This window comes from Lathamus discolor, chromosome 5 (assembly GCF_037157495.1).
Source record: "Lathamus discolor isolate bLatDis1 chromosome 5, bLatDis1.hap1, whole genome shotgun sequence".
NCBI lineage: Eukaryota > Metazoa > Chordata > Aves > Psittaciformes > Psittacidae > Lathamus > Lathamus discolor.
Window position 1 is genome coordinate 30796154 of NC_088888.1, and position 25708 is coordinate 30821861.

The following is a 25708-nucleotide window of genomic DNA, read 5'->3' on the forward strand; positions in this document are numbered from 1 at the left end:
AGATAAAAACTCACTGTGTGTTGATTACAAGTCTATCCCACTGTCCCTTAATATCATCTTCTGATGGCTGTTCAGTTATATACAACCCATCGAATTCCAGTTTCCTTGCTACTTCCTTTTCTCTCTTAAAAATAACCAGTGGAACCTGCAGTTGAAAATGATATCAGGAATTATTTAAAATGCACTGACAAGTCTGCAAATTTTTGAGAAAAGCTGGTAGTTATGAAAAATTAAGTATGAGAACTGAACAAAGCAAAAGTAGTATTTTAAAAAATTAGAATACAATTGAATAGAACACCTCAAAGGTATAGGTGCACAAGGACCTGGTCATTCAGAATCATATAACTACAGTGTACCATACAGTTGTGAAAAGATGGCCAAAAACCCTGAAAAGGGGTCCTTCAAATAAAATTTGAAGATCCTTCAGTTCTATGCAGTTATTAGAGCCAGTCAGATGAAAGAGAGCTAAAATAAAAATACTTTTAAAATGCTTAGAATTTGGGATCCCACTTTTGGATTGCATTTTGATACCCAGAGCTGTCAGAGGCTGTCTTTCATTTGTTAAAGAATTCTTGAAGTTTCACAGTGGGAAGCAAAGCAGTAGTTTCACAGCAGAGAGCAAAGACAGATCAGAAGCAGTAAAAAGAAAAAAAAAAAAAACTTAAATCACATTCACATTCCATATACTTGATTTTTGTTCTGTAGTTCTTTGCCAGCAGTTGAGATGCCTGAGCAGTAAGGATCAGGCTTTATCCACAAATCTCTTTCATCAGCTGGCTGACATTCAAAGAACACTCCAAGAAGGCAGATCTAACTGGAGTGGATTTTGCTTAGAAATCCACAAAAAAAATCCATACCTTTCCCTGGAATTATTTCACAGGTCCCCAAAATTCACACACCTTGCTTTACTGTCATTGACTGTACTACTAGTCAAGACTGAGCACAAGTATACTGAAAGAGTAATTATAAAATTAGACTGCTCAAGAAACATGGTGGTTGCATTAGATATGATAAAAACAGTTTGAATCTTGTTTTCACACAGCTGAGAAAAACGTAGTGAATTCCACGCAAAGCAATCTCCAGAAGCAAACATATCATACACAGACATGTAGTTATGAAGATTTTCAATTTTGAAAGCAGTACATCTCCAGAGAGAAGAAACTGAAACCATAGTTAGTCTTTTATTTAGGGTTTCAGAATTTGAAAGAAGGTAATTCATTATGGCAGATAATGATAAATAAAGTCTTTCCCTTCTGGCTAGTAAACAAATGTAGTTCTAAAACACAACATGAGAAAGTAGCATAAAAAGTCATAGTCAGGAAAAAAAGCTACAAGGTGGGAGAGAAGACATCTCAAAAGCCAGAAATCTAAGCTTTATGCTGTGCACCAACCACTGGAACAGGAAAATGTGTTTTAGTATCTATCAATGTGCAGAGACACTTAAGGTAGAGATTAAAATTGACCACTTAATGCAGTAGTATAGGACCATTTTCCTCAACTACAAATGCAGATCATGTCTTTTTAGCACAGAAAAAGTAATATCCACTAAACAAAGAAAAACAAAATGAGGACCACATAAAAGCTTAATAAAGAAATTATAAGGACAAATTAGCAGCCATACTGCATCATAGCAAAGGTCCATTTAATTTAATACGATCTTGCATTTTGACCTACAGTTTTTGTCTCAGAGGGAGTGTAAAAATGGGGGTAGTATGTCCCAGATATACTCCTCCCATCTCCAGAGATTTATACCATTTGGTCTTTCTAAATCAGAAGCAGCATTTTACCAGTAAATGTGGCATCTTTATTTCTTACATCCCTAAAGAGATCTTCAGCAAGACATTCCTTTGAAAGATGCTTAAGTTTCTGGCAAAACACTATGACTAGAGTGTGTATGAAAAGAAGGCTCAACATGCAGCAGTGGTAGTCCAAAATGCTGCATGCTTTTAAAATGACCCAGTTGACAGACTAGTAGTGCAGACACTGTCATCTAGCTTCCTCTGGTCATGGGTACTCACAGCTTGCCTATGACAGTCACAAACTGCTTCTGCTGTAATTACCTAACATGCCAACAGTGCAAATGCTGATGCTATGGTCAGGTTCTGGTCTGTAACTTCCTAAATTCCCACATCACAAAACATACAATTTCTGTATAGGTTACACTAACAGAGCAATGTTTCTTTACACAGTCCCTCAAACTGCTTAAACAAAGTTGCTATGATTTTTTTCATATTTATAGCACTCAATGGATAAAAAAGTTCAGAGAAGAAAAAGCAGTGTTCATTTTTTCTTACTTTCAAACAGTAATACCCTATGATGCAGAAGAATGAGATGACTGTGTGTAGGATGGCCAAAATCCTCAGTGTGGGTTCCATGTAGCCACTGCTTTCTTCCAGGACATAATGCACTGCAATGACCCTCTCATCATCGCTTTCCAGGCTGTTCAGCTTGAAACTTTCACCAGTAGATACCACAGGAACTTCCTTTTCTTCTGTTTCAGCAGAGGTGGAGACCTGTTTAAATCACTGAATCTTAATATTGCAGTTGTATTCCTCTGACAGGAGCTTTACACTACTACAAGATAAGTAGCGTAACTGAAAACAATGCTAACAAGGACAATATAATTGAAAGGATTTTTTTTTTTTTGCATACAAATGTCCACATAACATACCTCACAGAGACCCTTTAATTTTGTTACAGCAATCTGTGTTAGCATGCATTTTCTTTTTGTTTTTTTTTTTTACTCTCTCCCTGCAGTAGCAAATTTGAACCTTGCTGAATTTTATCACCTCAAATTCAAGAAATGACATAACTCTCTAAGAAGAAATCCAGTCAACTCCTGATAATCCCAAATGTAGCTCTTATCAGTAGGGCTCTGACAAAAAAAATAGTTTCAGTCTGAAGACTCTAGAGTTGTATTAACGATACTAAAACTCTTGATAAGTAAGACCAATGATATTCTAGGCAGCTTAAGATGATGTTCCTTCTATTTGCTGTACACACCCTCTCAGGGGAGCATAATGGCACAGGAAAATATCTCAGTGGACATGTTTTAGTTTAAGTTGACAGTGAAGGCTGGGCTTGGCTGAGTCACTGTACTGTGAAATGGAGCTTCTGAGGCATGTGTATGGCTTTCAGTATGCTGCCTCTGCTGCAGGACAGACCTTTAGAAATAGCTATTTGTGTACTGGAAGTCTATTATTACCTCACATAAACACTTTAGCTCCCACTGTGTTAGATTTCTGAAGCAGGTACTTAATCTGTTAGACTAGGCAGTTTTACCATAGTGTACCACCTACAAAACCTGTTTTTCAGTATACAACTTGAAAAGTAATATTTTGATAAGTTTACCTTATAGAAAAGCAGGATGAAGTTGATGGCAAAAGCAACGAACAATGCCAACATCCTCATATTGTAAAAGTTTCGTGCAAAATAATTCTGAAAATAAAAACAGAAAATAAATATACTTTGCTTCATTTCATAGAATCATAGAATGGTTTGGGTTGGAAGGAACCTTAAAGATCATCTAGTTCCAACCCCCTGCCACAGGCAGAGACACCTTCCACTAGACCAGGTTGCTCAAAGCCCTGTAATAATTATTCCACAATACTTATAAGGTTGTTGCATGGTTTGTTTGTTTCCCCTATAGAGCTTTTTAATAGAATTATAAATAGGATAGTTGCCTCTTATGGAGAGACAAATTCTACAGGCTCACAAACTGCTGTGAAAATTTGGGCATTTTATTCACATAAAAATGCATGTCTGTTTTCCAGTAACGGAAAGGCATCTCTGGATCATAATTGTCTTCCCAAGAATTCACATCATGTCTACTAAGTTATCTGTGTGTTTCTTTGAGTTAAACCTTTGACTTTATGTTCTTTTTGCAGATGATGGTGATAGAAAAATTAGGTTTATCAAGTGTAAATTTGTCTTCACATTGGTAGAATAACATGGTGGTACACATCCCTACCAACAGCTAAACACATAGTCTAGAGAGCAACTTACAAGAAGCTTCTGCTGGTATGCAATGATTTTCTTCCAGAAAGCCGATTCCTGAACTTCCGGTTCTCCGTATCTGTGAGTATGAAGTTGTCTTAATTTCTGTTTTCCTTTGTCTTCCTTGGCTTTCTCTTCTTTTTCTCCATCTTCTCCTCTTAGGATACAAATGAAGCCAGAATAACATGTCAAGTTAATAAAATTGATAAACAAAAAATTTAAACAACACCCCAAAAGAGTCCACTGCATCTTTTCGTGAGGCATGACTTGTGCAGTTCACACACCTGAATAAAAAGGGGACATATGTCTCGTCAGTCCAAAGAGCTGGCAAGGGTGACAACCTGGTTAAAGTCTACAGATAATTAAACTTACTGGTTTGGCACCTTGACGTGAGAATGCTAACTGGCAGGTAATCAACAATCTACCAACGTTATTACCTGAGGTCTGCTTCGTAATTGTGCAGCTAATACTTGCACTGACAGATGTCTGTAAGCTGACAGATGTTTGTTTGTATGAGTGCCTGTATTTGGCACTCCCTCCCCCCCAGTCTTATGCACTTGGAACTACCTGGTTCCCACAAAGGCTATAGAAAACTTTGGATCTGGCATTTACAAGTCAAACCTCAATTTTTAAATTTCTGCCCAGTGGTGGAATACATAAGTACTCACTTCAGGAGGAAACAGGACTAAGAAAGCTTGACAGCATTTGATGTGTGATTATCAGTGTGCTGCCCAATTATAGAAAGTCATATTTAGGGGGCTGCACTCTCCAAACATGATCTAAGGAATAGTGAATCATCTTAGAAGTTAATTTGACGTGACAGCAAGATAGATGAAAGGATCACAGAAGTCCATTCGAAGCTAAACCAGAGTCAGAGGCAACATAGAAGTTACATTATTAATTTCTCTATACCTATCTACAAACAGAATAGCCAATGTCCTAAGCTGCTTCTCTTACTAAAATACACTCTTACTAAAATTCACTTTTCAAGTGAAAGTTTGTCTTATGTCAGGAGTGGCTTCAGGGCAGGTAATAGTGCCAGGCACTGCAATCATCACAGAGAACAGAGGTATGACTGCAACTCACACAGTCAAGCTGAGGAATACACAGTGAAATGATCTTCAAAAGTCAGCAAGACTTCACAAAATTATACTGAGTTAGAAATTTGCTGTACTGATTAGGCAGAAGAGTTTTTGTTATGGGCAAGTGTCATCCCACAAGAGCAATAAGGATAAAGCTTGAGACAAAGGCACCCACTTAGAATTCTGACAGTGATGTACCAGCTGCAGGCAGTGTACACATACCAGAATCACACATGTATCAGAAACCATAGAATACAGGGAAGGAGCACCATACATTTTACTGGTTAAAACCAAGCACTATGTTTTACTTTCCACTCTTTTCATTCTGAGCTAATCTCATTGACATTAATTTTTAATGTATCCTAAAAATTTTAAAATGATTATTTATCAAATGCTAACACTAGTTCTTCATAAGGACGTGAGAGTACTCAGTAATTCACTAAAATTACATTGGGATATTAAGATTTTGCAAAATCCAAATAACTCGAAATAGGTCATAGCAAATGGGAGGGGCAAAAAGATTTGCTCTCTACCACTGATGGATAACAAGTTTCAGGCACTCAGGTGCTCTTACAATTTTTCCAAGAGATTTTCTTCTGTCTTTCAGACTTGCCAAGAAAAAAATAATCAATCAAAAATTGAAACTAAAAGAAACTAAATTGATATTAGAAAATAAATTGCTGGAAGAGGGAAATTTGTAAAATCTCAGAGTGATGCTATTTACGTGCCATTTACTTTCAAATGTGCATGGATGTGGATGAGTGTTCAAAATCCTAACTGTGGAACGTGAATGGACACAAAATTAAATGCAAAGAAGTAAATCAAGGTGGGTTTTTCAGTGAAGGAAACATTTCATAGGATCAGAGGTTAAAGTAATACATACTCTGCTTTTTCAGGTTCAGATTTTGTTTCCTCCTTTTCTTCCTTTTCATCTTCTTTCACCTGCTCCTACAGAAAGTCAGATTAAATAAAAGTGTCTAAACTATTATTCAGTACAGTGTTAGTTAAAAGGATACCCAGAGTGCAAAATGTTAGGCTTTTTGTTTAAAAAAAAAAACAAAAAAAACAGCAAAACAACAATCGAAAACCTAAACGAAGAGAATCCTCTGATTTACATTAATGAAGAGACATTTTAACACTGAATCAGAAGGCAGCTGTGGGGATTCAAGTTTATGAGATCAGAGAGGGTAAACACCAGAAATGATGGTTGATTACTTAAAAAACAAGTCACAAAACAGAAAAACACAAATGCAAATTTTGTGTCAAAACTATAGCTAACATATGAAAGAGAGAAACACACAGCAGAAATAAAAAATACAGTTACCTGGACTTTTTCCTGCACCTCAGGCATTGGAGCTATGGATGGAGTGCCCAGTAAATCACTCAATCCAGCATTTGGATTGTGAGGGATCAATTTGTACTGTCCACCTTCTCGTTTCAAATCCAAACCAAATATATCTGAGAGTAGATCACTCTCATCTGATAGAGTTCTCAGATCTGTCAAGTCTTCTGTAGGCAATACAGCTTCTGTTGGCTTTCTCTCCCCCTCTTCTCCTTCCCCACGCACCTCGTCCTGAGTGGGATCTGGCATATTAGCTAATAGCTCAGCAACCTTGATTTTCTTTGCTCCTTCTACTAGGCTTCCTCCAAGCAGCAAACTGCATATGATGCGAAAGAAGCCCCGGACAACACTACAAGCAAAATGTAGTAAGCCCATCAAAATGTTCCAATAAGAAGAAAACAAAGCCATGACCATGTCCTTCATGGTCATTTTCTTCACTTTTTTCATTTGCTTCTTTAGGCTTTTCATGCTGAGCATTTTCATAAGAGTCATTAGATTATATTTAAGAGCTATTAATGCTGACTTCATGGTCACAAGAGAGAAGAAACCCATTCTAGGATCCTGTTCCTCAGGCTTATCTTTCTCATTCTCCTCCTTATTTGCTGACCTTTCATTCAGATCTGATTCAGAGATCTGGGCAGCCAGTTGCATTTCAAAGATGGTATCCTCACAGAAATTAACAAAAAGTTCCATTTTTTCTTTCTCCCCGCCTTCATTTACAACATCAAATATAAATTGTCTCTTTGACTCTTTCACCTGAGGTTTCTCCCACTGAGTCCGACTTGACTCACTTATTTCAAAATAAACTCGTTCAATGCGCTTTGCGCTGCCCATGATTTCTATGCGTCCAAGGAAGGGCTGAAAGTAATTCAGCACACTCTCTGACAGTTCAAGAAAAGTTTGCAAGCGGGTATCATGGGGCATGTGTTCTGACAGGTTGGTCAGGAGAACAGCAACATTGAAACCAATGTCTTTGGCAGGTTCATGGAATCGTTTCACAAACTCCTCATAGTCCAGAGTCTCATTCTCATCTGTTTCAGCACATGACAGCAGAAACTCAGTTTCAGACTGCGTGTAATGCTTATGGCTTTCCATTGCCTTGTGAAAATCCCTCTTTGAAATTATCCCTTTACCATCAGGGTCATATTCTTTGAATGCATCAGAGGAAGTCAAATCCTTCAATTTTAAGAACATATCAAAAAACTTCAGAATCATCTCCACATTGTTGGACGATTCCACAAGCATATCAACCATCTGCTTGCCAATAGTTCCATTCACAACATTACCTATATGCAATGACATAAAGTTAGAGATACTGATGGCAGTGAATGTTTTAGCAAAGTAAATAATAATCACTACTGAAATAATCAAACAAATAAGAACGATAAACTACTGGCTAACACACATGAGAAAGCTAGCAATAAAATCAGAAATCTCTTACTAATATCACTACCCTAAGACATTTCCATTAAGGAAAGGAAAAATTAACAAGCCTTACACAGAGACATACATTACATTTAACATACTACTAAATGTGAGAGAGCATAGTGTGAATTTTACTGTAGTGCAAAATAGACAGAACGAGTGTCATATTTTTTAGGATGAGTAGCTCTGTAGGTTGCTGGTGAAGCATAGCCTAAAAAAATAAGAATTTAATTTGCTTCTCCATGACCTTCCAGGAGAAAAGCAGTAGCGATGCATGCTACACTGCAATGTATGCTGCATTTCCTGCCCTTTTAAGTTCTCTCAAGAAAATATATGTGATAGGATACACGTGAGAAGCAAAACAGATCTCTGATCACCTATATGTATGTCTGGTTATTCTAGTATTGGAAACAGTAATACAGTACCATAAAGGAGCTAAAGAAATAGTATTTCCTGACAGTAATCACATTTTCTGGGGAGTCATAATTTTGTGTATTACATATAAAGGACCTTGAACTTCGTCACTAGACAAATCAAAGTCTGTACTTTATGGCTAAAATCACTACGAAAATAAATGCAATATAGTAAAGGTGTTAACAAAATGATTGATAAATGGTTCAGTTCCTAGAACTCAGAATTCCAACTTCAATAGTAAAAAAAACTTTTCACCTAAGCCAAAAGAGAAGCCAGTTAATGGAAACAAAGTAAAGTTTCTCCCAGGGCGGGATTTTAAACAGCTCTGACACTCAGAATTAATGTAAATTGTATCAACTACACTATATAAATCTCACAATTACTTTAAGACCTAACAACTCTTCTCACAATTGAGACATAAAAATAAAAAGGGAAGATAGAGCATTATCCGTCACATAAAGAAAATCACAAAGCTAAAAACTTTGCTCGAACAACTTCTAAAGAGGATTTCAGATTAAACTTTAACTACCTTCCAGCATAGACAGCAACATGACAACCATATCCTTCTGAAGATCCATTAATTCCTTTAGTAATTCAATTTGACTGGAATCCTAAATAATGAACACAATATATAAAATGAGATACCTGTTCACTTCTTTGACATTTATATACGTGCATGCATATTTCATCTGTAAAAATCAGGCACAGAAATTAAGCTAGTGGTGCCAAAGCTGGTAATACAGTGAAATTATATTTAATTGCTTGATTCCTTACAGTACATTTACAGGATCAAATATTTACATGCCCATCTGTTTAGAAAAGATTCATTCAATAAAGAAAAAGTGAAAATTGCAGGTGATGAAAAAATTTAAAGCAGTAACTGCGTATGTCAAGTTCATAGATGATGCCTCTGTAATGTTTCATGACAGCTTAAATATCATCACTGTTGGTGTAATCAAGTTTACAACTATGAAATGTAAAAACAATGGCAACAGCACATAGAGCTCAAAGCATAACATGATTCAAAGTGAGCAATTCTATTATAAACCAGTGAACTACTTTGGAAGAAAAATGAAATAAAAATCAGCCTATTTACTAATAATGTTCCATTAGTATTTCCTTAAATAGACATTATATTAACTCCTTTATCTTTCTCTCATTGGGCTTATCAATTTTACTATTTCCCTTGCCAATGATTTCAACCTAGAATCTATCTGGATAGATTTATTCAACTACTTAATTTCTTCCCCTGTGATACATGGTTGCATCATGACATTGATAAGGCATACTTAGCATTGCTGGACTTCGGTGACTAGTACAACAAACTAAAGGTACTCTATGGCAATTTGGATCTTGGACTGAAAACAGCACAATATGGAAACAAGGAAGATTTCCAAGTCTTGTAAGTTTTCATTATATATCTTCTTTCTTTAACAGTTCCTTACAGCCTGGAGGATCTTTATTCATTAAAATTGAAAATTTTACTTTCATTTTCCACCTTACAGAGAATTCTTAAGAAGTATTAGCAGTATTGTCTTGTTGCTTCTTTGTACAAGACTAGAGAAGGAAAACGGGAAAAAAAAAAAACAAACCAACAAACAAAACACTAAAAATCAACAAAAAAAAAAAAAAAACAAAACCCAAACAAAGCAGTGATTTAGCTTTGCTCCTTTTTAAATCTTGTTTCAAATACTCTCCAGAAGTGCTCTAGAAACTCCCTATGTAAAACAAACCTAAATACATAGCCTAGATAGCCCCTCTTACAGAAAAAAGAGATATGGCAATTCCTTATAGATCCATTTAGCCACACCCTACACTTTCGAAAAACAGTATTTCAATAGAATCTGAAAAGCTTATTGATATATTCTTGCAATAAATTATAAATGAACAAAAGAGTCCATGTCTGTTCTGGTCTTTCCCACCACTGTTTATCATACATTTGGAGTGGACTATGTTTGTGTCATCCCGCATAACAGCATGATTAACTCCATACACCACAACGGATGTTGTTGTGCAAAGCTTCTTGGCTTTCTCTGAAGTGGCAGGATAAGCATCATTATTCTCTAGATGCAGTAATCAAAAGATGCTATGAAGCCAGCTATGACTATAAACTTTGAATTACTGTAAAAACAAATCTTGCCAATAGTCGCATATTTCTCAGTCAAAACAGAGCTACCAAGTATTTGACTCACTGTCACTGCATACTTGGATACTAATTTCCATGTTGCTTTGTGATACAGGAAGAGAGCACAATAGTCACCACTGTGGCCTATCCTAACATTCGCTATTTTTTCAATTCTTAAAATAACGAAGATGTACCAAAAGCCGAAAAATATCTACAGACACTTATAAATACACTGCAGGAGAAATTCAATGTATCACTCTTGAAAATCAGATCGCACTGTGATGCCATTTCCTGTAAGAAGACCTTTATTCAACTGTAAAGAATGAGAAGTGTACCTGTAGCACAAAGTCTATAAATCAAAGCAACTGGCCTACTTTCAGCCATGCAGTCGCAAGAGCAGGAAGGAATAATTTGAGCAAGACCACTTTAATTTATGCAAAGAGCACTTATATGGATATATTTGGAGCCAAATAATGAAATCTAAAAACCTCAGAGACTTCAGAGTTCTATTCCTTAAAAATAACTAAAACCTTTACATGCTTATGACACTTTTCTCTGAGAATGTTAAATTATGTAAAAAATTTAGAATACTACATTTGGTTAAGATGTGTAATTCTTTGAAAATGTAAGAACTTGAAAAATGCACTGCTTAAAGATAGGATTCTTCTCACCTAAATTTTAATCCTCTAAAGAGCTATCTGTGCTAGTCCCCTACACTATTTCTATTGATTATTAAATGAGCACTCACATACAAAAGCAATACAGCCATTCTAAGGTCTCATTATTCTCTTTTTCTGCTAAGAGTAGGAAAGGCTTAGACGCAGATATGGTTTGAACTAGAATTCACTAAGGATGAACTAGGGGTCAATGCAGGACACATCAATGAAGACAGAAAATGATAGTTCTTCCTGAATATTGGTGATATGCTTCATTTGCAGCTTTAGCTAATCAGCTTCGTGTCTTTGGCCAGTAATCCAATTATAAGCCTGTTATTCATACCCACTCCAATTTTGTAATTTGCTCGTTCAACAGTATCGTATTTTATCACCTCTGTTTTTTATTTTTCCTCATATTTCCCCCTATTAACTGTTGTTATTAATGACTCAAACATATTAACAAGTTTGTTTATCTTTTATAAATATATTAGTAACTTAAAATGGAAAATGTAAAACAAAAAGATACCTGAGACAGCTTCATCTGCATGTGGGCAAACACATGAAGAAAACCAACTACAGCATCCCATAGCCTGCTGTGTGCCAGACTTTGCTGATTCCCAGTACATGGGCCCTATTGTTCAGGAAAGAAAAAGAAAAAAAAAATGAAAAAAAAGAAAAAAAGAAAAGCAGAATTTATGCACAAGAAACTCAACAAAAACAGTAAGGAAGATACATAGGCAGTGCATAGCTCAGGTCTGTCCTTTGGAAACCGCTATGAGAAATTTATCAGATATAGAATTATCTATTTAATGATACCACTGACTGTAAACAATCCCTATTCCTAATAACCATTCTGCCTCTGTTTTAGCCAAGTCCCAATTTACTAATTCAGAACCACAAAAAGTGTATCTGCTTCCAGCTTTACACTGCAAATGCTAAAGGAGTACAGATCTTCAAGCTGGTTCTTCCTTATGTATTCTGTAAATCAGGAATAAACTTATAGAAGGTTAATGCAAAATTGGCATAAGTGATTAGAGAATCAAACTTCTGATTTTTTTCTCCAATATATTCTAGCTGTTGTAGAGAACAGTGCTAAGGAATATCTTTCCAAAAATTCCAACTTCTGAAAATCAGGAATACAAAAACTTCTGAAGCCTCAAAGGATAATCTTTATCAGCTAACACTACTATTTGTCAATTCTCAAACATGTACACATTAAATACATGTATGCGCTATATATAAACTGCCTCTACTCATATTTATTCAGTCCTATCCCCTTCCCTATCCTCCCTTTTATCTTCATGAATTACAAAATACTATTTTCATAATAATGATCTTCATTTAAATGAAAACAGTACAATAGACACCTAATAGTCTAGTGAGATTCTCTCTAACCTGACTGTTATTTGGAGAAACAGACTGTAATATTGCTGACTGACTTACATGAAGAACAAATTAAGTATTAAATTATACTGAATTCCTAAGATGTCATGGAAGAACTGCAATATTGATATTTTGACAGAATGATGCCAATCTTATTTATTACAGGGCCTACCTCATGTACCTCTCTCTGATTCTCAAATGTAATGCGTGATTTCGTTATTTCAAACACAGCACTGATGCCTTATAACAGCCTTACTCCTGAGAGAGACTACAATATAATGTTTTATTGACTAAATAGCAATTATGTTTTGTACTGACCTTAGTTCCTCGATGGACTAAAAGTGAAGATTTTAAAGTGGGCAATGTTACTGCAGTTTAGGCCAAATGAAAACAAAACAGGTAAACTGTATTGTCTTGCATACAACAAAAAGATGATTATTTACTAATAACAGTAAATCTGATACTATTGCTAGGATTCCAAAAGAGCAGTGACAGCTATATTCCAAACTTCACTAACTTCACTTTCTATTTAAACAAATGTAATAAAATTACCTTGAAGCACACATGCATTTATATTATGTTTCTGTGTTATATATAGCTACATTACATCTTCAAGCCAAAAGTATGATTAATTTTCTTTTGAATAAGTAAAATTCTCATGAATCTAATTTACCTGGATATACTCTGTCAGAGTATTGAAAACTTGTTTTGCAACCTGGATGGCTTTGGAAAAATTTCGTTGTCCTTGCTCATCAATAACATCCTTCCCAGAATAGTACCAATAGAAATCACTAATGGATTCCTAAAAATGGTTGTGAGAAGCACAAAGAGATTATATAATCAAATTACCTTTGGTAGTAAGCTACCTTTGGTAGTTTAACGAATAACTGGTTATCCATTAAGCTAAGAAAAATAACATTAGATAGCATTCTAGTTCTAAAATGTGTTTAGCTTATAAAGCTTTTAAATGTCCCCCAACAATTGACAAGTATTACTTCATGAATTACAGTTTCATCTCAAGGGAATCAATAGGAAATCAAATAAACCAAATAAATAATTAAAAAGCCCCACAGCAAACATTAAAATAAATAAAAATTAGGTCTGTTGTTATCTACTCTTAGAAATACAACCACCTGCATTCTGAAAAGGAGTACTTAATAGTACTGCCATGTTGCATGCTGTATGCTGTTCATTAAACAATCTTTCTTTATACTCTGTGCTTGACACCTAGTCAATAGTGGTAGCAAATACTGCTTTTTGTGCATGATTTCTCTTCCCATCTTACCCAAAAGAGAGCTTATTAAAGTTTCAACAAAGTAAGCAATTGAATGAAAATAACTGTATTGTCCCTACAACTTCTACAGAATGCATAAGGATAAAAAGCAGCGCTGATAAAAAGCAGCAACTTAAACCTACCGATTTTCAAAGCCTGGAATTCTCAGACTAAATAAATGAATGGCTAAAGGGAAAACTTGACCAGATAAACTACAAAACCACAACAATGCATACTATGATGCACAGTGATTTTCAGAAAGATGAGATTAATAGGTAAAAATATTAATTTTTATCACAAAATATGTTTTTGTGCCTTTCACATGCTCCAATCTAGAAACAAATTAGATATTTTTACATTACTTTCTACTGACTTGTGACAATGTAATGTGTTCGTATTTTAAGATAGGGAGAAAATTCAAATCAGAGGGTTAAAGGCTTTTTAATCTAGCCCTCTGCTTTGTTGTGTTTTTTTTTTTTTTCTTCTTGCCCTTTTTTTTCCACCTCTGGGAAAATAATGCACTGTACTTATGCTTCACTCCATGCCATCCCATGACTCGCCATACAGCAGCCCAGTGTTCAGACTAAATCAGAACATGGATGAAAAAGCAACTGGCTGAAGCTTAACTTGAACAATTTGAAACATTTTTCATCCACAACACAGTCTCAGTCACCAACTGGCTAATGGTATTCACTGATACACCTAGCATCTACCTTCCCCCTGCTCTCCATTGCATTCTTGCATATAATAGCTGCAGTAAATCTTTCTCACTTTTTTCACCTTTGACTCTCACACTAAAAAACAACTCTTCAAGAACTGTAACCAGTAGAGATTTACTCTTTCACATCAAGATGGGTTACAGTCACCAGAATAAATATGACAAATAAATGTGCTCCTCTAAGAAAATGGAACATTTTGTGATGAGGCTGAAGTTTGATTTTGCTGTAAACATGAATAACTGAAGAAAATTCCAGAGAAATTATGTAATTTAGAATTTCCATATACAAACTTATGCCTTATGATCAAAATAAGTACTTTTTAACAAGGTAAATATTGTATAGATGCAAGTCATTATTGTTAGTTACTTAACTAGTGTGCAAGTTAACCTACCTGAACTCTTAATAAGTAATCCACAGTGGAAATGATAATATTAACAGTGGTGTTGTTACCAGTCTGAGTTCTCAGGTAATTCTGAAAATCTAAAAATTCAAATAAAATTTTAATTTACATTTATTTAAGTGTTAAAGACTTACAAAACTATTCATGGACATTAATTCTAATTTAATTTGATCTAAGAAATTATACCTTGAAGGAATGGATTATTTTATTACGCCTTTTTTTTTTTTTTTAACAGTTTTAAGATCTTTACCATTTTATTGCAGAGATCACATATCAGTGAAATACTGAAGCTAGAAGCTTGATTATCTCTTTTGTCTGTAGAATCCTAACTTGGTCCTATTTTCATCACATTTTTTATTTATTTTACATCTCTGGATGTAAATGTACATCTCCATCAATATCAACATAATTACACATAGTATATATTTTACAAAGCAAAAGCAAGTTTAATTACATAATTATACAATTCCTGATTACAAAGTCACAAATATATCTAACGGCTAAAAAAATTAATAATTTCTTTCTCTCTTTTCTTTTTCTTCCCTAATAATGACACAGAGAACACAGCAAAATGTATTTAATAATAAAAATACACTTAGTATCATTTATTAGCTTAATTTGTTCTGGTATGTTTAAAACAGATGACGTTTATTCAAGAAAGGTATTATGTATGGTGGTGTAATTCCACATACAATTCCAACTGATATTTGTGCCTTATAATGCATACCAGGAAGTACACAAATGCAAAACAACAGTAGATATATCTTCCCATTACATTCTTCCTCTGAATCTTCACTGTCTAAAAGTTACAAGCCATGTACATTTTCCTATATAAGTTTACATTTCCTAGTAGGTCAGGATACAAAATATTATTTTGGAAACCATTATCTTTTCTACAAAATTAAAGCTGATCAAAAATAAAAGTCAATTTAATTACACAAAAAGGCAGCTACCCTACCTTTCATAGTATTTTATGAATGCTACCAAACCTTCAGCAGTGAAGAGCTTTTATCTTTAGATACCATCACCTTGGTTTGGCTGACTGGCAGCCTGTCCACAAACCTGAATTATGTCCTTCACAAAGCAATTGAAGGAAGCGGAAGAGGTCACATGTGAATTCATCATCCTGCATCACCTTTTCTCCTGTAGAAAGGCCAGACGGAAGCAGATTATCTCAGGCTGCCAAGTAACACCCCACAGCCCCTGAAGAAAATCTCCATACTTAATTTTCAGAAAGAGAGAAGGGGTGAGAGAATGTGTAACTACCAATCTATCTGAAGCACAAACGCTTGTGCTTTGCAGATAGTTATTTGGTTAAGAAAAAAAAACAAACAAACGAAAAAGGAAAAAACCAACCAACCAAAAAAAAAACACCAAAAAACCCCACCAAACCCAAACTTAACTCTGATTTATAAATATGGCAGCATGAGCTTGGCAGCATTTTACAGATAATCCGTTTTACATTCTTGTTTGACTTTGCTGGGCATGAATGCTGCATTACATACACAGGTTAGAATTGGATTAACTTGATTCCCATTCACAACAAAACATGGTACTTTAAAAGTACATAACGTGATTTAATCAAACAGTAAAGAAACTTATTTCTCAAATAACTATTACATTTTAAAGTACTCCAAAATTTACAGCTCTATATATGTATTCTCAAGAATCATCTGAGCTGAAATATTTCAGGATTCAGTACCTGTCTGCTGCTGACACAAAATTGATGTTGGGCATTTGTCTCCCCCGACAAAATAAACTAATGAACTTATGATAAACTAGAACAAATGTCAATGTGATTTATTTAATTAGGCTCTTCAGGGTTGGGTTTTTCTTTCTTTTTTTTTTTTTTTTGGCAAACACCTAATATGCAAATGTATAAAGCTTCAAATAATTTTCTTGATTCTTCACAGTAAACAGTATACTAAAAACTCCTCAATTAACACACTGTTATTTCACTTGTTCTGATGCATACAGTTAAATGTAAACTCACATGTGAAGAAACAACCATTCACCCCGGCAAACAATCACAACCTAGGAAAATACAGAACAGCTAATAACACAGGAGGACAACAACACAGGTGCTCAAAACAATGAAGGCCACCTATTGAAAATAAGGAAATTCCCATTTAGGACTTTGAAAAAGTATTTGGAATGTGTATGGCAACAAAAATGGAAGCCATAAAAAAACTTTTTAAGAATATACATCATTTGAATATGTGGCCAAGCTATCTGTAGATAACAGAAGGAAAAAAGATAAAAATGCAAGCAAACTACAAAAGATTTTGGAACACTTTATAAATGAGAAGATACTTTAGGCTTTATTTGAACTTCTAAATCGCGTGTCTACAAAGAGAATAGTTTTAATGTGTGAACAGAAGAAAATCAGAAGAGTAAATTAATTACAATTTAAAAGTTTAAAAAAGAAAGCTTTAGGCAATGATGAGAACATTAATTACTGAAACACTTATACTGGTGGAGAACTAACTGTAATGCATACATTTATAAATTATTATATTATTACAACTACATTATTACAGCTTGTACTCTTTTTGGCTGGGGTACAGTTAACCTTGCTCATAGCAGCTGTGTTCCTATGTTTTGGATTTGTGCTGAAAACAGTCTTGATAACACAAGGATGTTTCTGTAAGTGCTGAGCAGTGCTTCCATGGAGTCAAGACCTTTTCTGCTCCTCACGAGACCCCACCAGTGAGTGGGCTGGGGGGTGTGAGAAGTTGAGTGGGGACACCACCGGGATAGCTGACCCCAAATGACCCGAGGGATCCCATACCATATGGTGCCATGCTCAGCATATAAAACTGGGGGAAGAAGAAGGAAGTGGGGGACATTTGGAGTGATGGCTCCTGGAGACGGCTGAACATCTGCCTGGCAATGGGAAGTGGTGAATGAATTCCTTGGTTTGCTTTGCTTGCATACATGGATATTGCTTTATCTATTAAACTGTGTTTTTCTCAACCCACAAGTTGTCTCACTTTTACCCTTTCGATTCTCTTCCCCATCCCGTAAGTGAGCAAGCAGCTGTGTGGTGCTTAGTTGCTGGCTGGGTTTAAACAATGACACAGCTGAATTATAAACATTTTCAAACAATTTGGAAAATATATATATTTTTTATATATATACATATATATTTTATATATAAATAGATATACACACAGGAACATGATTAGAAGTTTAACTTTACATAGAGTCATGAATGTTTACATGCTCAGGATAATGGATTTATCAACCCGCAGCTTGTGAATTTTGAAGGGAGTATCTTCAGTACAATGGTAGGATTGGGAAGAAAAAACATTTTTAAAATTAACATGAATACTTTAAAAGTACATAATTTCACTCTTTCCTGTGCCATCAAGGCATAATGTTTGGTATTAAGAGCACGTATCACCAAAGCATATGTCAACACAGTTTCTTGTAACATGGAGAAAGATATAATGCTCTCTGTCCTAATTTCAGATGTTTACTTATGGTAGTGGTGAACAATATGCAATTCTTTCTCTGAGAATCAGTCAAATACTATAAATTACATTCCATGACACTTTTCTCTATCCCAGACATAAATACAAGTTATAACCTTTTCAGTCACAGAAGACTGAAAACGCTTTCAGCTAATTAAACATTGAAAAATAAATTCCTGTTTCTGTCAGTGCTGATTAATTTGTATGTACTATATATTCCCAAGGCAGCAAGAAAGTAAAATGAAAAGGTGCCTGTGCACTTAAAACTATATTATTCAGCATTACTTTGAAGTTCAGCCCTGAAAGATACTTTTATATGTTGCTGGCTGAAGGCCAGAGTATAGAATATTCTGCAAGATTAGTCATGGGTTGCTTGTTTTTTTCTAATTTAACTGAACTCCTGTCATGCTTAAAGTTACACTTTAAAGTTATACACATTGTTGATCTAGGTGAATGTCTATATTTTGCAATATTAAGCATTACAGAATGCCAAATATTTGGTGAAGCCTGTACCTTCACACATGGAATGTGTGTAGCTTGACTGCTGAGATGGCAGTGATTTTAAAAAAATAACTCAAGGGAAATTGCTGATGTATTACCACTGGAAAAGTCAAGCCCATAAGGGGTCCAACCATGCATTTCTTGCATATCAACATATCACTGAATCAAAGCCATTTGTGAAGGAAGTATGACCAGCAGATCGAAGGAGGTGATCCTGCCCCTCTGCTCTCATGAGACCCCATTTAGAGTACTGTGTGAATTTCTGGTGTCCTCAACATAAGAAGGACAGGGAGCTATTGGAACAAGGCCAGAGGAGGGCGACGAGGATGATGAGGGGGCTGGAGCACCTCCCATATGAAGATAGGCTGAGAAAGTTGGGGCTGTTCAGCCTGGAGAAGAGAAGGTTGTGCGAAGACCACATAGCAGCCTTCCAGTATCTGAAGGGAGACTATAAGGATGCTGGAGAGGGACTCTTCATCAGAGACTGTAGCAATAGGACAAGGGGTAATGGGTTTAAACTTAAAACAGGGGAAATTCAGGTTGGACATCAGGAAGAAGTTCTTTACTGTGATAGTGGTGAGGCACTGGAACAGGTTGCCCAAAGAAGTGGTAAATGCTCCATCCCTGGAAGTGTTCAAGGCCAGGTTGGACAAGTCCTTGGGCTACATGGTCTAGGGTGAGGCATCACTACCCATGGCAGGGGGGCTGGAACTATATGATCTTAAGGTCCTTTCCAACCCTAACTATTCTATGATGTTATAATTAAGTTACAGATCAGTATTTTTTCCCACCTGTTTCTCTTGCCTTCTATCAACTAAGACTTTTCGAAAAAAGAAGGAAAATAAGTCTCAATTAAAATGGCTATACAGTTTAATTTATTAATTAATTTTCCAACTTTTAGTACATGCACTAGAATTTCGGAATTCTTGTAAATAAATTTAAATTGTAATAATTATTTTAATTAGTTCCACTGAAACAATATCACAAAATGAATACAAGTTATTACAAAACTCTGTGATATTGAAGTTGCTTAGGTACATCATTTCACATAAGTTGAAATGCCAGTTCCTTTCAGAAATACTTTTATGTATCCCAAAATGAAAAAAAACAAACCCACTGTTTCAAACTGCTTGGCCACACTAAGATTCAAAATAATTCCGGTTTTCAATTTCTACAGCTGATCAAAATCTGACTAAAACCAATGCTGGTATTGACAAGAATTTGAATTTTCAGACGTTACTGAAAGCAAGAGGTGTCTAACTGGCAACTACAGAACTGAAGTGCAGATCCATTTATTTCTATAAAATTTAACAGGACAATCTTTGCTGCTGTACACAAGGATTCATGCCACTACACGCAAAAATTTGCATAGATAATGTACTTAGGAACATAAATAATACATACAGTATGGCTTAGGTTGCCAAAAAAAACATGTTCTTTTATTTCTGTTGATATGATGTACATCCTGGCATGTATCTGCTTAGATGGTAAAATGCTGCCGTTGCTCATGCTCTATGTAAATAATATGGCTACACACAGAAAGGCTTTAAGCCTGTACTTTTGCATAGCTAGTAGCTTGTATTTGTGATATACAGGAACAGAGCTATTGTGTAGGAAATTAAGATTGAATGAGAAACTAAATATATGGGGTTCTTTTTCCTTGAAAGTGCATGTGTCCAAGTTTAATAATTCTTTCTCTTTTTACTTTTTTAATCTTTAATGGAAAAGATCCAAGCTCCATCACTACACTGAAACATTGGTCTGATGCTACATATTATAGGAATATACAAATACTTTCAGCTTTCAAAAAGGAATAGGGCTCCTTTGGGACAGCTGTTAAGCAAGAACGAAACTCTCTCACCTGGGTAATATTGGATTGTATTGTGAGTGCCACAGGCCTTTGACTTCTTGATAAACTGACTGAAGTAAGAAAAGCTCTTGCTTTCTGAGTGATACTTTTAAATGCAAACACAGATTCAAATAGAGTGATACAAAGGTGGAAAACATCCTTCCAGTGTAGGCTACAATGGATGACACAGAATTTAAACATCCACTTTAAGTGTGACTAAGCTAGGGAAGGAAAAAAGTATATTTATTGATTTCACATTTTTAATGGCTGAAAACAGCATGATGTGTACCCCTCATTATAGATATTTATTATACGGCATGTGTACCACTCAGTTTCACAAAAAATCCTTTAAGACCTACTGTGAGATACAATTTTATTCTAAAATTATATTTTATTAAAATAGCCTTCTGAGAATTTATGGGCAACCAAAATAACGCCATGATTCAATGTTAAAAGATTAAAAATAAAGTAGAGCTTTCCTAACAAAAAGAAAAAAAAAAGTTAAAATAATCTAAGCGTAAACAGGTTAAATTTTTTAGTTTGTAAGTAAAACAAGTCTCCCCGAAGGGGAAAAACATTGCACTTTCAAGATTTTTGTGACCCACAGTGAAATAGCATAATGTATGAGTGTTAAAGGAAAAATGAAAAACCGCTGCAAGATAATAAGCATTTCTATATGTCTTTGGGTTTGAATCCACCTTTTTTTAAAAGGAAACAGAACAATCAAATCAAAATACATACAAGAAGAAACAACATTGAATACATCACAAAAACAGTTAAGAAACACATTTGCTAAAGAACCATCAATGTTGTTACCAGTGGGGGTTCCAGGGTTTGGAAAGGGAAGGTAGTACCAGTCAGAGGAATATCAGGACAAGGAGCTTATGATGTGGACAGCACAAAAAAACAGTTGGAACAGAACAATAAATTTCACATCCATGTTGACTCAGTACAGGGCTTTCTACCTATTGCCAAAGTTGACATGGGACCAGAGACAAGTACTGCCCTTCAGGACAAGCTAATTCTATTCCCATAAGTGTCAACAGCAATTTTAATTTCACTTTGGCAAGAATAATTTCAGGCTTATAGGTTATACACTCAATGACAATTACTCATTATTATGTTTCTGCTTCGGACTGACATGAGAAACAAGCTACAGTGCACATTTTGCATCCCATCATTCTCTTTGGAATCAATAAAATGATCTTTAATTGAGGATTAATTAATTATTGATTGAGTAAATATCTCCCTTGAAAAAGAATGGGAGAAAACATTTCCACATCTTCAGTACTTCATTTCTAGCATTTACAGACGGTTGTTCATCTCAGGTATCCCATAAAATCTAGGATACTTGAAAACTGTTCACTATTGGAGTTTCCCAACATACACACTGGCTAGGCTTTCATAATGCTATCAGGTAATACCAGTACAATTTAAATTCTTATGTAAACTACATTTCAATGAATCTAAAAGGTGTGCTTCATGATGAAAAAAATATAGATGAAGGTAGCATGATATCAAGAATAACGTAACCCTGAAAGGAAAAGTATACTTTTTTTGGTTGGCTTTGCTTTGTTCTGTTTTCTTGAGTTTTCAACAGCTGGATACTATTACATAAAAAAGTGCTGTTAGTGAATATTATCCCCTTGTGCCAAGAAATCTTTGGCATAGTATGATTACTGTATTAATTGCTGCTCTTCAGTAACAAAGGAAATGAAAGCACATTATCCTAAATGTACTTTGTTAATCTGCCAAATAAAAAATTTCCAGAGAAAACAAACAAAAATCCAGATCATTCCTCTCCCAAATATTTGCCTAATGAAAAGACATCTGCTGTATTTGAGCTTATTGATTCTGCTGAATGGTGTATATACATCTTGTATTTTAAACTCTAATTTCTCATGGCAACAGGAACATATCATTGCAACTGCTCCTACAAAGCAGGTAAGGAACCTTTGAGGTATAGGAACTTTAACACATCAAGTAACTTTTGAAGTAAGGAAGTTAACATGTAACACCTATAAACATTATTGATTTCTCTAAATAAGCAATGCACCACCTCTTACTTCTATCAACTCCTGACTGCATTAGATAAACCTAGCCAGTGGGAGGTCCTCTCCTTACTAACCACCCTCAAATCCTCACTGGATCCACCACTGATTTCCTGTGCTTGCACAAATCAATGCAGCGATAAAGCCACATTCAATACACAACAAATATACTACAGGAGGACTATAGCACAAGGCTTTGTGTATGTATTAGTACATATATATTTTTTTTAACATTCATCCATTGCAAATATTGGTCTCACTAAAATGGAAAGAAATAAAAAAATAATAAAAAAATTAAAAAGCTTGCTGCTCTTACATCTAGTGAGCCAGTCACTGTGCAAATCCTGAGAAAGGGAGGAAGAACAAAGTGGGAAGAGCTGACATACAAACAAGAATTTTGGAATATACAATAACAACAACCTGATAGGTTAACAGTCTTACAGGAACAAAAAAATCTCATGGTGTTCAGGAGCTGTACAGTGCTGACACAAATCTAAGAGCAGGAAAAATAAAGAATAGGCAGTTGTTTTTAATAATTACCACGCTCATGAGTGATGACTGAGGAAGGGAGGACAGGACAATTAGTTCAAAGAAAAAGAAATAGGGAAAAAAGAAAAAAAAAGTTGAGAAATTGGTTTTAGCAAATACAAAATATAGTTAGCATTGGGTTTGGCAAAATTAGCTCTGTACTAAAAGAGAAATATTAAATAAATGGAAAATTGAAAAAAATCCCTCAAATGAGAAAGCACAAAGATACTCTAACACAGAGTCGATTATGCAGCATTTAAAGAACTATTTACAGTTGCATGCAAAAATCAGTCATTTCTAGAAATAGAGGGAGCAGTCAAAAGAAATATCAGCTGGTATCTTGACAGTCTATTTCAAAATCCAACATTATAAATAATAAATTTAATGATTTAGTAGTAGAAATATTGTCCAAAAGAGCAAAACATTGTGCAGAATGGTCAGTAAAATACTAACATAATGGCCAAAACCTTACACGCCAAATACCTGCATCAGTGCTCCATCCACAATCTTGTGACCAAATTTTATTCACATGGGTTCACTTTATTTTGTTTACTCATACAAGTCTAGCAAGGTTTGATCTACAATTTAAACTGTGGGAGCACCTTCAGAGAAGCAGTATTTATGATCAGTCTTGAAGTCATTCAGTCAAATTTAGAAGTTCATAATTTTGATTTGAGACATGTAGTTGAATATTCAAGAAATATGCCACATAAAAGAGCTACAGGCAAAATAGCCAATGAGCTATGCAGCACTGCAAATATGAATTATGAACCCCCAAATGCAATAATGATTATCAGTCAAGCTTTTTTACCTTGTTTCTAAGATAAAAATATGTTAAAAGATGAGGTCACTGTAGGATTGAAATATAAAAATGTACCATAAAAAAACACTGAAGATAAGGGGAGAAAATGTGCTTTGGTAGCTCTATTAAGTCACAAAGAAATGAACCTAATGTTTCCAGACAATCACAGTAAGGGAGCAGTAGAACTGACTGTCAGACAGAAGAAAGAAATTGACAGTGAACTGACAACACAGAGCACAGAAAGCCAACTTGATTCTAAGTCAAAAGTAAAGTGAAAATTTCATAATATTTCCCCCAAAGACAAACAGAAAAGAATTGTTTCAAAGAAATAGTTTTCCCAGCAGACTTCTTTCCAAACAGCAGATCCAGTTCCATCAACCTTTGATATTTAACTTACGCCTCAACTAAACTGCTTCATTCCAGCCAAGACAATTTAAGAAATCAGGTGGGAACTCTTAATTTCATTTTATGCTGAAACTGGTTAGGGATTTCTGAAACATTTTACATGCATAAACACTGCTGTTTGTAGCTAGAATCTGTTTTCAATTTTACATGTAATGTCTTCACTTCTTCAGAATGATCGGTAAGAGTTCTTCGAGACCATTCTGAAACTCAACACATGCTAGTGATTTACTATTGACAAGAATGCGCTTTCATAGGCCAATTAAATAGAAACCACTATTAGGAATCATATTTTAGCTTCAGCCTCTAGATGTATCTTTACAGGGTTGTTTCAAGTTTGGCTTGCTTCTGCAAAATGTGAAACAGAAAAGCTAAGAGATCGTTTTTGTACCTGATCCTTCTTCAGTCACCATCCCAAGGCCTTCTGCTTTGTTCTGACGTTCAAATGCATTTAGGTCAAGAACACTGGAATGAGAAAAATGCCATTTGTCCAGTGATTAATCAAATAAGTATGCGTAATATTTCATTATGAAAGATAGAAAAGAATCTGTAATTTCACTTAAGTATATAATCATACTAGTGCAAGAAGATACATTTCAGTGACTTAATATACATGTCTGCTATAAGACTACAACAAAACTCAGCTCTACAGACTTAACCTGCTTTTGCCCTGCAAATGACAATATATTTTAGCTTTTTACGACTGACCGAAAAAACTGTCTATGATATACTTATTTGTTTTAGGGATTACAAAGAAGCCATATTATTGACTACTTTTGCATAATAGACCAGTAGATCCCAAGCATCAATGTCCATTAAGAAACTGTCTTTATTAGTTCCATTCCCTGAAAATTCTGAAAAACTGAAGCTGCCAAAATGGAATATATATTCAACTAACCAGATTTCAGGAACATATATCCTTGCATATTTTTATTTGTAATTCTGAAAATTTCTGCCATTCATGGCTTAGCATGCCAGCTAACCATGAGTAACTTGTTCATAAGCAAGAATGTTTATGGAAGTCAGATGAATGTAGATGAACTACGGCAGCAGTTCTGATGGCAAGAAATCTCACCAATGCTTCAAAATTAGCAAATTTCAAAATTTTGGGCAAAGACAACATTAAGAAAAAAGGATATAATATGGTACCCTTGACATAAGAGAATACTGAACCGCTTGATCCAAGAAGCCCTATGTTTTATGTTCCTTAACACATTATTTACATAATACATAATATATAAACCATTGATATGGTTTAGTCTTAGGAATTATAGATACGTATTT

At 35.0% G+C, this 25708-nt stretch overlaps 1 protein-coding gene across 4 annotated transcripts in view; it reads right to left on the reverse strand.

Moving 5' to 3' along the window:
- Positions 1–25708, reverse strand: part of RYR2 (ryanodine receptor 2) — a 380163-nt gene that overhangs the window by 21317 nt on the left and 333138 nt on the right. For 3 of the 4 annotated variants that reach the window (XM_065680204.1, XM_065680203.1, XM_065680201.1), the window contains 12 exons: positions 24816–24889; positions 15878–15958; positions 14807–14895; positions 13097–13225; positions 11567–11671; positions 8789–8870; positions 6403–7706; positions 5962–6026; positions 4006–4153; positions 3352–3438; positions 2295–2513; positions 15–145 (listed from right to left, as the gene is read on the reverse strand). In XM_065680204.1, coding sequence (XP_065536276.1) covers positions 15–145; positions 2295–2513; positions 3352–3438; positions 4006–4153; positions 5962–6026; positions 6403–7706; positions 8789–8870; positions 11567–11671; positions 13097–13225; positions 14807–14895; positions 15878–15958; positions 24816–24889 — 2514 coding nt within the window. The remainder of the gene's footprint in view (positions 1–14; positions 146–2294; positions 2514–3351; positions 3439–4005; positions 4154–5961; positions 6027–6402; positions 7707–8788; positions 8871–11566; positions 11672–13096; positions 13226–14806; positions 14896–15877; positions 15959–24815; positions 24890–25708) is intronic. The other variant, XM_065680202.1, reaches the window with a different exon arrangement.